This window comes from Neolamprologus multifasciatus, chromosome 19, assembly GCF_963576455.1.
Source record: "Neolamprologus multifasciatus chromosome 19, fNeoMul1.2, whole genome shotgun sequence".
Lineage (NCBI taxonomy): Eukaryota > Metazoa > Chordata > Actinopteri > Cichliformes > Cichlidae > Neolamprologus > Neolamprologus multifasciatus.
Window position 1 is genome coordinate 10,196,484 of NC_140457.1, and position 11,796 is coordinate 10,208,279.

Here is an 11,796-nt window from a genome sequence, read left to right on the forward strand (position 1 = left end):
CTGAGTATCATTATTCAGTATTACAAGAAAAGTCCTTTTAATGTCTCTGACACCACTAACAACAAATAAGTCACATAAACCTAATGTACTATGCTCAAGTCAGTGCTCTACATCATTTTATTGCTGCTTTGCCTGGGATCATTGTCGAGTTTTTAGGACATGTGGCCTCACATTGGACTCCAGAATCCTTTGGGAGGAATTCAAGATCCACTAAATGACCACACAGTCTCAGAACCTGGGCTGCAAAACAAGCTCAAATCATCTCCTGTCACCACCATTTGTGCTTATATATTGTGTTTGATTTTCTCCAAACATGGCACCATGTGCATGCATTACAGCCAAACATCTCCACTTTGGTCTTGTCTTTCCAAAGAAAACTGTTCAGGAGGTCTTGTGGTTTGTTCGTATCCAGTGTTGCAATCCTAAGGTGTGCTGCTGTGTTCTTTTGAGAGAGTAGAGGCTTTTTCTAACTGTGATGGCCTTTAACATGCTAACTGAGGCCTGTGGACTCTTTCTTTGTCACACTACTGTATAGGCAAATAAACTCTACAATATGCAGTCAAACAGAACAAATACATCATTTTAAACAAGTAAGTTCTGATCCAGTTGACCAAACCGAGAAAATAATCCGCACTGCGGTCCTGCCTTTAAATGTCTAAGTTACATTTTTTGACATCTCAACATTTTTGCTACAAACTTTAAAGGTTTAAAGCCCGGGTTCTCCCAGAATGCAGAATATGTGTATTTCACTATTATTGAGCGTCTATCTGTGCACGCGTTTTGCACCCTTACATCTCTGTTTGTTGTGTTTAGGTGATCAGCTGCGATGTGCGCGTACCAGGCTGGGGATAGCCTGCTGAAATTAGGGTATGTGTGTGGGGTGGGGGGGTTGCACAGACGTGAGAAGAACCCCTTGCAAACCCCCCATCAGCACGTCATGGAACATTTGCAGAACAGGAACCTCCCACCTTAAAGGCGTGCAACAGAGAGCAGACACAACAGTGAGATCTGCCCTGCACCGGACTCTCTATCTCAGTTGACAAATACTCCTGCAGCTGCTGTGGTTTCAGTGCAGAAAAAGAGCAAACACCAGCTTTGAAAGAAATTTTGCAGAGGCTTACCGGTCAGTGTGCAACATGAAAATAACTTCACTGCTGCTGCATTTTTCAGAGCCAGAAGAGGATGTGTTGTTTTCCCGGGTCATCTGTGCACAGCGGGGGTGCATAGATCCGTTTTGCACCGTCAGACTGCTTAAAATGTCCCAGGCGGCTAGGGCGTTACACATGTTGACACAAGGGGGCGCCAAAGGGAGGCAACAAATGAGAACAAGTCAGTGTAATAAAGGTTGATTTTATTGAAACATTTATTAAAAATGAATCAAACCGATCAGTGCAACAAGCTTATCAAACTTCCCACAAAGCACATCTCAAAGAAAAGGAGCAATTTTACAGTGTTTAATGTCACTGGTCCCAAAATTACAGAAAGTGGCCTGGGTTTCTGGGTGAGAAACTAAAGGAAAACCATGGTGTTCTGTGTAAAAATGTCAAGCAAGCCCAGCTGAAAGTCTATCAAGATAGCGTTACAAGTGAAAAGGGATTCATTAGGAACAATGAGTAAAGCAATATTGGCATTTACAGATAGGGAAAAGTTTATTAAATGGAATTGGAAACTGTGGTCAACACCACACATTTGTTGACTCCGATGCTTGTGCATTAGTGCGATTTGTACGACATAAACAGAGGAGGAACTCTTCCTCGGGCTACTGAGGATGTCAGTGCAGGGCATCATCTCACCCTGCAGCAACAGTCGGTCAGCAGTTACATGAAGAGGGATGTTACACTGGAGCTGCAGGGCATAGCCCCAGTATTACAAAGATGATTGCACATTTCAGAGCCAGGGGTGTTTCGAGACAATCTGTGGCAAGATCTGAAAACTGCTGTTCACAAACGCTGTCCATCTAATCTGATTGAGCTGGAGCTGTTTGCAAAGAAGAATGGGCAAAGATTTCAGTCTCTAGATGTGCAAAGCTGGTAGAGACATACCCTAAAATAGTAGTCCCCAACCTTTTTTGCGCCACAGACCGGTTTATGCCCGACAATATTTTTTACGGACCAGCCTTTAAGGTGTCGTGGAAAAATAAAACAAAATAAAACTAGTACTGGTGCCGAAAAAAAGAAGATTTATTCATAACACACGTGAAAAGACCCAGGAAAACCGAGTTAATGATAAAAACGATAACAAAATAACGCTGAAAACCGATTAACACCCTGAAAACCATACATTTCACACCTGAGCCTCAACCGGTACCAAACGACTCACGGACCGGTACCGGTTTGAGGCCCGGGGGTTGGGGACCGCTGCCCTAAAAGACTGGCAGCTGTAATTGCAGCAAAAGGTGGTTCTACAAAGTATTGACTCAGGGGGGGTGAATAATTACGCACACCCCACTTTTCAGTTATTTATTTGTAAAAAATGTTTGGAATCATGTATGATTTTCGTTCCACGTCTCACATGTACGCCACTTTGTGTTGGTCTTTCACGTGGAATTCCAATAAAATTGATTCATGTTTGTGGCTGTAATGTGACAAAATGTGGAAAAGTTCAAGGGGGCCGAATACTTTTGCAAGTATAATCCTTCCTTCCTGCTCCATCAGTTCCTCTTCAAGTGATGTGATTTTCCTTTAAGTGGCACCAGTCAGCTTCAGTGTCCAGGCCCACTGGCATGGCATCTGGCTAAAGGAGAGCTGAGGCAGGTTAACCTGCAGCCCACTGGGCTTTACAGGCTCCCACTTCAGAGGGCCATAGCCAAGAAGCACCACCTTTTTTGTTAAACAAAAGGAAGTTATGAATAAAGTTCAGATCTCACACAAGGTTCTGCATTTTATTGCCATGTACACTAATACCAGTTTAAATATAAGAAGCTGGCATCGCAACATTATTAGGTATTGAGTCAGTCTTACCTGAGTTTGCCCAGTAACCACTGGCTCATTCAGAATCACTGATCCATTATTTGGCCACTTGAGTAAGATGGAAAAGATGTTTTTTTCCTGGGGTCTGAACGTGTACCTGTTGAAGATCAGACCCATTAATTACCTCTGATTTTATCTATCTATATATTTTTTTCTATAACTTTCTATGTCTTTCTATAGATAAATATCAATGTAGCCTCATAAAAAAAAGTTGTGGACCCACCACAGATCTGGAGTGAGGCTGTCATTCTGAGCTCGCCATGCTGTCGTGTTATAGATGGCCTCCCCATTGACCTTCAGCCACTGACCAATCTGCCTCAGACGCTCCTCAAAGATCGGAGCGATTCTTCCATCGTGTGTGGGGCCGATATTCATCAGCAGGTTTCCTCCACAGGACACAGTCTCCACCAGTGTCTGAAACACACACACATGGACACACATTAAAGTGGACATGTCTGGAAATTATTACAAGCGAATTTTGACACATAAACATGAACAAGCAAAGCCACAAGAAGGGCTCCAGATTAGCGTTTCCATCTTTGACCCTCGAGCCAAACAAACTTCAGTCTAACGTGACCGCTCCCTTGTCTGGGTCTGGAGGCGTGTTTTAAAGTAAAACAGAGGAGAATCCTAACATTTTAACCACAGAATGGCATCACTGCTCAGCTCACTTTGGCTTGCAGAGCGACCCTCGGGCTATAGTTTCTAACTTAATTCTCTAGTGCCGCTGACTCAGGTTGAACTCCCATATATTATCTCTATCCCATTTTCTTTCCTCTTTAATGCCACTCACTCATGTGAGTTTTTGTAAATTACACAGACGAGTCTTGCATTTTTGCATCTTTTTAACGTGTTGATTTAACTCTCGTGGGTTTACATTTTTAAGTGTATTCATGGTATGTTTTTTGTAAGTGATGGCTGCTAGTAACAAAATGCCTAAAGATACAATTTAAAATTGCAAAGTTGTAGGGAATGTGTTGAAAAGAGTAAAGAAGCATTAGCTAAATTTCCCAATGACTCATTTAATCACAGTGGATCTGTTTTAGTTTAGAGGTGAATACGATTTTCAGCTCTCACCGACACAAGCTGATCGATGGTGAGGTAATCGCTGAGAGGAGCGTTACGTCTGTAACCCCAGGACTTTTTGTCAATGGTCATGCAGTTTTCCCATTTATGCTTGAGCAGGTGTCCTGGCTGGTAGCGATCAGAACAGGTGTAATATCCACCGTGCGTGCAGATGGAGCCATAGCCCCACCGATCATTCGTCACCACCGTGTCACGTACTGGACTGTTGAGAAGATTTCAGTCAGCTCAGTTTTTATATCCATGATGGGAAAAAAGCTAAAAATAATGCACATTTTGCAAGTTTACCTGTCATTATAGAGCCAAGCTAAGAAACCAGTGCTATTCCAGTACTTGTCAGGCGCGTCTCCATCTCCATCAGACCACAGCACCTCTGGTTTGTACTTGACAACAAGCTCGTAAAGCTCAGGCAGAGTTTTACTGGTGGGAAAGTAGTTTGTAGTGAAGACATTGGCAGCGTCCAGCTCAAAGAGCGGGTTAAACCATTCGAAGAGGGAGTGATACAACCCTACACGAATGTCACCGTTATTGCGAAGAGCTGTCACCACTTCATCCACCAGGTCTCTCTTTGGTCCAATATCCACCGCATTCCAGTTCCAGGAGTTCTTTGAGCCCCAGAGTGTAAAACCTGAGAAATACACCAACAAAACAGAACATCTCTTGTGTGGTTGAAGGACAGCCATGCATCGCTGACACCAATCCTGACATCAGACTACTTCTTCAGAAAAAAAAAAAAAAGAACACTGTAGCTGGTATATATAAACACAACGATGCACAGAAATGTGGTGTACCTTCATGGTGTTTTGTGGTCAGAACGATGTATTTTGCTCCCGATGAGGCGAAGATGTCGGTCCATTCTTTGGCATCAAAGAACTCGGCAGTGAACAGCGGTGCAAAGTCCTGATACTTGAAGTCTGGAGGATAATTCCTCTGCATGAAGTCCACATATGGCTTTTGCTTTTGCTTTTGCCAGTACCACCTGTGTAACAAATAAAATGCAAATTGTGTCATCACTGTAAAAACTTGTAAAACTGTAAAACGTTTAATCTGTACGGCCACTGTTGCCATGATGTAAAACATATGAGATCTGCAATTTTGGACAGGATAGATGGCGGGTTCCTGGATAAGTCCGAAGTCAGAATTTCCAATGAATGAGTTGTTCCCTAGATTTCACAGACCCTCTTGCCCTCACTGATTGTCTGCAAAAGTTTAAATGATCTGGTAATGTCAAAAGAAGAACTCACCAGAACCATTCGCTGCCAAAGCTCGGGACAGAAAAGACACCCCAGTGTATGAAGATGCCGAACTTTGCCTGGTCATACCATTCTGGCAGCGGTCTGGAGTCGATGGACTTCCAGTTGGGTTCGTATTTGGCATTATTGGCCCCGATCTGCAGGATCAATAAAAGCAAAGGAAAGACTGCTAAAGCTCCCATTTCAGTGCCGCACACAGATCCGACTTCACTCTTTAGACGTCATATGACTGTGAATAAAGTTGCGGAACTAACACTGGCAGGAGAGAAAAAACAAGGAAGTGAAAACGGCTGGTTTACCTTGAAGAACCAGGTACGTTTGATTTCTTTCCGTTTACTTCCCGCCATAGTTCAACCAATAATTTCTAAGAGAGCACCGCCCTCTCGAGCTGCGTAGTGTCATCGATCTCGCGCACCGACGAGCCCACACGTGCACATGCGCAGTCGGATTTTATTGGAGGAAGCGGGTTTGTTTTGATTTTGAGAGCTAAACAACGTCCACATGCACGGCTACGTTGACTGCCACTGTCACATCTCTGCGGGGGATTTTGACAAGGTATTAACGCTTGTTTACGGACTGAAAATTCATTTTTCTTATCTTTAGCAACCTTAATTTAACCTTTCACGTTTTTTTCGCCAGGATGTAGAAGAGGTGATCGAAAATTCAAAAAAGGTGAGATCTTAGTGAGTAAAAGCTGAAAGTTAGTCAGATATTTGTTGTTTGAAAGATAATTTCTGGTTGTTTTTACTCTTGTCCAGGCTGGCTTGTTGGCGTTATTAGCTGTGGCCGAGCATTCAAGGGAATTTGAGAAGATTATAGAGTTGTCACAGAGGTACCCAGCACTGTTCAAATGATGATGTATCTGTACTGTGTAGGTCGCGGTTTTGTAATTTCCTGCTGTAATTTTCTCCAGGTTTCCAGGTTTCATTTTCCCCTGCTTAGGAGTTCACCCTGTTCAAGAAGTATCCCCCGAGCAGCAGAGGGGTGCTTGCCTTCAGGTAGGATTGCTGCACTTTAAAATCTTTTTCCACCCATGCTGTTAACATAACCTAGTGGTGTCACAACTGCCTCCTGAAAACAGAAATCTCCTTGGATTTGAGAATTTATACTGCATCATATCATAGAAACAACACCAGTGAAGGTTACGAATGACCTTCTCATGGCCTCTGAGAGTGGACCCAGTCCTTGTGCTTGTCCTGGTACTCAGTGCAGCATTCAGTACCACTGATCGAAACATTTTACTTCAGAGATAAGAATACAGCTGTGGCCATTAAAGGAAATACACTGCCCAAGTTTGAATTGTATCTGTTTGTTCATGTAAACAGGGATTCTTTACACGCAAACGTTAGTCATGGAGTTCCACAGAGTCCTGTGCTGGGACCAATACTTCTTACATTGTAAATGCTTCACTTAGGCAGTTATATTAGAAAACACTGCATGCATTTTCATTATTTTGTAGCTGATACCCTGCTATATTTATCTATGAAGCCAGATGACAAAAATTAATTAGTTAAACTACAGGAATGATTTCAAGACATAAAGGCCTGAATGAGCTCTAATATCCTGCTTCTAAATTCAGATAAAACTGAGGTTATTATATTCAGCTGTAAAAATCAGAGAAACATGGGGTCTAACCAAATTCCTAGTATGGATAGAATTACTTTGGCCTCCAGTAGCACTACGAGGAATCTTGAAGTGCCTTACAAATATGTAAGATTGTTCCCTTTTATCTGTGTAGTGTCTAAAAGTAGGAACATCCTGTCTCAGAGTGATGCTGAAAAAATAGTTCATGATTTTATTACTGCAAGGGTGAACTATTGTGAGTTATTATCAGGCTGTTTTTGAACTTCTCTGAAAAGCCTTCATTTGATACAAAACACTGCAGCAAGAGTACTAATGGGGGATGAGAAAGATGGCTCATATTTCTTTATTCACCAGAAGGCCGCAAACACAACAGCCAGCTGATCCGAACAGCCATGTAGAGCGTAAACAAGTATTGTTGTATTGTGGCTTTATGAAAATATAACATCCATCTAGCCACCCATCTTCATCTGCTTATCAAATTGAGGGTCACGATGTGCTGGACTGTATTCCAGCTATTTAGGGAGAAAGATGGGGTACACTCTGACAGGTCACCAGTGTGTCTCATTATTAGTGCTTCAGTCTGATCTTAAAAAAATCTATTGTGGTACTCAGTGGTGGAAAAAAACAGCAGCGCTTCTTTCCTGAAATAGTGTGGATGATTCATTCTTTCTGCAATTTTGCACTAGTCCCTAATCCACCCATTCACACACACTGGTGATGGCAAGCTACATTGTAGCCACAGCCACCCTGGGGCGCACTGACAGAGGCGAGGCTGCCGGACACTGGCGCCACCGGGACCTCTGACCACCACAAGTAGGCAACGGGTGAAGTGTCTTGCCCAAGGACACAACGACCGAGACTGTCCAAGCCGGGGCTCGAACCGGCAACCTTCCAATTACAAGGCAAACTCCCAACTCTTGAGCCATGATCGCCCACAATGACTAATAGGCTCATTAAAGTCTCGCACCACTAAGAACTGCAGATTGTAAGTACGACTGTCATACAAGAATGGATAGACAGTTAATTTGTCTGTGTTTCTCTTCCTCCACCACAGCTGTAGTTTTCTCAGAAAACAGTAAAAACATTGTAATTTTTACTGCTTGTAAATTTAAAAAATTGGATGAATTATTTCTGGTTTATGCAGTTAGATTCAGGAGTGTGTTCTGTGTGTTTTACAGGATCTGGATGCTGCTTTGCCTATCATAGAGAAATACAAAGACCAACTTGTTGCCATTGGGGAGGTAAAGATTGACCATCTTTGATTCACCTTCATTGGTTTTCTTTATTAACTACAATGATAATACAGCTTGTTTGCCGTTGTAGGTTGGTTTGGATTTTACACCCCGATATGTCAGAAGCGACACCGATAAGGAGAATCAAAGGCTGGTCCTGATTCGTCAAGCACAGATAGCCAAGGAGCTGGACCTCCCTCTGTGAGTCTTATTATTAAGGCTATTCTCTGAAATTCATGTGGTACATTTTTTAGCATTTTTTAAGCAAAGACGAATTAAGAGCTTTCCTGGGAGGTGTAGCAATATATACAGTACAAATATTAATGTGTATTGTTTTTGGGTTGGGTTTTTTGTTTTGTTTTGTTTTTAATAGAAGAAGAGTCTTTTAGCCACTCCCTTATTCAGAAAGGGTCTGCACAGTAGACAGCTTTGCATATTTGATTTGGTAAATATTAATGCCAGATTCCCTTCGCAACACAACCCTAAATGGATCTGTGTCTCCTCCTGGTATCAAAACAGGGACGATCCATACATTCGGCAAATGTGTAAACTACAATTAAAGTGTAAAAACCTAAATAAGACAGAGAAGAACTCCATAAGAAAACAAACATTTACATTTGCAGAAATTAAAGCGATCAAAGGTTTATGAGACAATGACCGCCACAGTATTTACAGAATCCTTCTATAATACATTGTGTTTGTTCATTTGTTTTTTTAATTTTTGGCTTTAGAAATGTTCATTCAAGGTCTGCAGGAAGACCCACCATCCAGCTCCTGAAGGAGCAAGGTGAACACCTAAGTTTATTCTGTCTGTGAGTTAACAGTTTTCTTGAGTGCTTGACAAATAAACTGCAGTTCCTTTGTATTGCCACTAGGTGTCAGAAAAGTCCTTCTTCATGCTTTTGATGGGAAACCGTCTGTTGCTATGGAGGGAGTGAAGGCCGGCTATTTCTTTTCTATCCCTCCATCCATAATAAGGAGTGAGCAGGTACAGCCGAGCATGCAGTCAGCTTATCTGTCATTCGTGTGTAAACAGACCAAACTAGTTTATTTAATTGACACAGGTAACAGTTGTATGTGAGTATTTACACTCCCCACACAGCACTGGCATGTTGACTTTGTTTTCATTGGTTGACTTTATCACATTGAGCATTAATGATTTATGGTGATCTGTGTGTGTATTTTCCACCAAGAAGCAGAAACTTGTGAAACAGCTGCCGTTAGAGAACATCTGTCTAGAAACTGATTCTCCAGCTCTCGGCCCAGAAAAACAGGTTGAGTATTTAAAAATTTCTTATATTATCTTTGTTTGAGAGGAGTAATTTAATATTTTCTTTATGTATTACAAAGAAAATTGTATAATAAATGTTCTAGTTTCTAGATAAGATAGATAAGATAAGATAGATAAGATACCTTTATTAGTCCCACTAGTTACAACTAGTTTGTTGTAATTAATATAGTTGATAATATGATAACTATAAGAATCAATACAACGATTGTCCCTTGTCCTGACTGCAGGTGAGAAATGAGCCAAAAAACATCTGTGTGTCTGCCGAGTACATCAGTAAGATCAAAGGGGTGTCGCTGGAGAAGGTGATGGAGGTGACGACACAAAACGCTCTCCAACTCTTTCCGAAGCTGAAGGCTGCCATCAGACCTTGACGGAGAGCACAAAGAATATTTTATCTATCAAAAAAGGATTTGCCAAGGAAAAATTATATATATGATGGAAACAAAATGCCCTACGGTGTAAAAAGCAAAACAAAAACATGAGAAAATAAAGACGAGTTTACAAACTCGCATCCAAGTTGTGCTTTTTTTTGTGCATTTGACACATCTGAAATTCCTGCCACTGACATCCTGCATGCCAGTTTTATATCCTAGCACAAGCAGAGCAGTAGCAGTTATTTCCTTGATCACTTTTTCAAATTAAAAGGCAATTCATTGTTAGCTTCATGACAGCTGATGCTACCACACTCTGATGGCAAACTTCACAGCTGCATGGGGGTAGTGTTGCCTTCATGTGCACCTCATAATTTTCAGCATTTTCACTTTTGAGCTCTGAAGTTGTTTTTTTTTTAAACCACTTATGAAACTAAATTTCATTCTTGTTTTTTTTACAAAAGAACAAATTGAACTCAGTGGTCAGTTTACACTAGTGGTACACTAAGCTAGTGTAATACCACAAGACTGTAATCAATTCTGCTTTCAGACTAAATAATAGAATTATGTCTGCTGCTTTTGTGTTTGCACATCTTAGATTTAGGAAATCAGTGAATTGATTTGATTTGTTTGAGTTGTGAGATAGATAAGATTCAGCTGAGTTGTACTGACATGCCATCTGGAGAAACTAGTTCAGGGCTATCTCTAGCAGATTATACCTCTGTAATGGACTTTTGTCCAGTCTTTCTAAGACAGTGATAAAAAAAAGCTTCAACTTATCCAGAACGCAGCTGCTACAGTCTTAAAGACTAAAAGAGCCGAATGTAATCCAGCCAAGCAGTTCTCAGATTACTGCACAGGTTCGTTTTGTCTGCCAGAGAATACATTCTAAAAATATTATTGCTTATTCATAAACTTTTAAATGCTTTTACCCACAGTATATTGTAGATATGCTGATCTCAGACTGGCAGATTCTGAGTTACTCTAAAATGAAACTGAATACCTTTCAAGTAAAGTTTCTTTACCTTCTATCAAACTTTAAGAAAACATTGTATTGCATCATGATTAAATGATATAAAAAAACATTCCTTTTGTCTATGTTGAAATTAGAGGCATTTCCAGATTTAAAAAAAAAAGGGGGGGGGGGGGGTCACGGGGGACCACGAAGCACAGAGGCAGATGTGCATTGTGTTCCCCTGTGTTCTGAAATACAATTTCAGGCGTGCATATCATGTGTCCTATCACAGATTTTTGTGGTAAAAAGTAGTGTTGGACAAGAATTTCAAGACACTTATTTTGGGAAAGTAGAAAAGGCATTTATACCTTAACTGCTGACAGGTTGTATATTTAAAATATATTTAAAGCATCTACAGTAAATGTACTCATCATGTGGGATGAAACTTTTCAGAATCATATAACCAAGCATGATGTTATTGTATCATAATTATTGACTTGTTTATATGTATATTTCTTTAATGTCAGGAATGCTACTACTTGTAATTGCTTATCTAATGCTCAGTAGCTTGATTAATAATAAAAGCTGCTTTAAGCTACTCCCTTTTCCCCAAGTGGCACCACAACGGATTGCTCTGCATGTTTGATCTGGCTGTATTTCCCGCTGCATCCTCTTCCTATAGCAACTCCAAAGTGAGTTATGTGTATTCTTGTTATTGAACTGGAAGTATTTCACTTGTTAGACGAATGTGTAAACCACTACGTGATCTACAATCACCCCCACCCCCACCTTCTAGACACACCCCTGCTTGTAAGCAAGGTTATCAGAGTTAACTAAAACTAAACAAAAAAATAAACCTAGACCTGGAAAACAAAAGTGTAAGCTGGCTAATTAAAAAAATTGACCTTTAGAAAAAAGAAAACTAACTGAAACAATTTTGTGAACTTGAAAAACTAGCTAAAATGAAATAAAAATAAAAATCGAGAAATAACCTTTAAATATTGTGTTTATTAATTTGGTTTTAAAAATAAATAAATAAATGTATAAATATATCTAGT

General features: G+C 40.6%; 2 protein-coding genes across 4 annotated transcripts; one reads left to right on the top strand and one right to left on the bottom strand.

Moving 5' to 3' along the window:
- Positions 1–1,334: 1,334 nt before the first annotated feature.
- Positions 1,335–5,587, bottom strand: fuca2 (alpha-L-fucosidase 2). The gene is made up of 7 exons (XM_085142922.1): positions 5,297–5,587; positions 4,844–5,031; positions 4,341–4,680; positions 4,047–4,257; positions 3,193–3,383; positions 2,961–3,066; positions 1,335–2,819 (listed from the first exon to the last, which is right to left on the bottom strand). The coding sequence occupies exons 1-7, from the start codon at positions 5,485–5,487 to the stop codon at positions 2,682–2,684; spliced, it is 1,365 nt and encodes a 454-aa protein (XP_084999048.1). The 5' UTR covers positions 5,488–5,587; the 3' UTR covers positions 1,335–2,681.
- Positions 5,588–5,695: 108 nt separating this feature from the next.
- On the top strand, positions 5,696–11,769 carry LOC146496001 (putative deoxyribonuclease TATDN3). Of its 3 annotated transcripts, none has more exons than XR_014871114.1 (10): positions 5,696–5,860; positions 5,945–5,977; positions 6,064–6,137; positions 6,219–6,303; positions 8,068–8,130; positions 8,213–8,322; positions 8,853–8,908; positions 8,997–9,198; positions 9,318–9,395; positions 9,640–9,774. XR_014871114.1 is itself a non-coding variant. In XM_085142925.1 (10 exons), exons 1-10 carry the CDS (start codon positions 5,807–5,809, stop codon positions 9,781–9,783), a joined length of 813 nt encoding a protein of 270 aa, XP_084999051.1. In that variant the 5' UTR covers positions 5,713–5,806; the 3' UTR covers positions 9,784–11,769. The 3 variants fall into 3 exon arrangements, 2 of the variants coding, with proteins under 2 accessions (XP_084999051.1, XP_084999052.1); XM_085142925.1 differs by having other exon boundaries at positions 5,713–5,860; positions 8,997–9,109; positions 9,315–9,395; positions 9,640–11,769; XM_085142926.1 differs by having other exon boundaries at positions 5,718–5,860; positions 8,997–9,109; positions 9,640–11,742.
- The last annotated feature ends 27 nt before the right edge of the window (positions 11,770–11,796 follow it).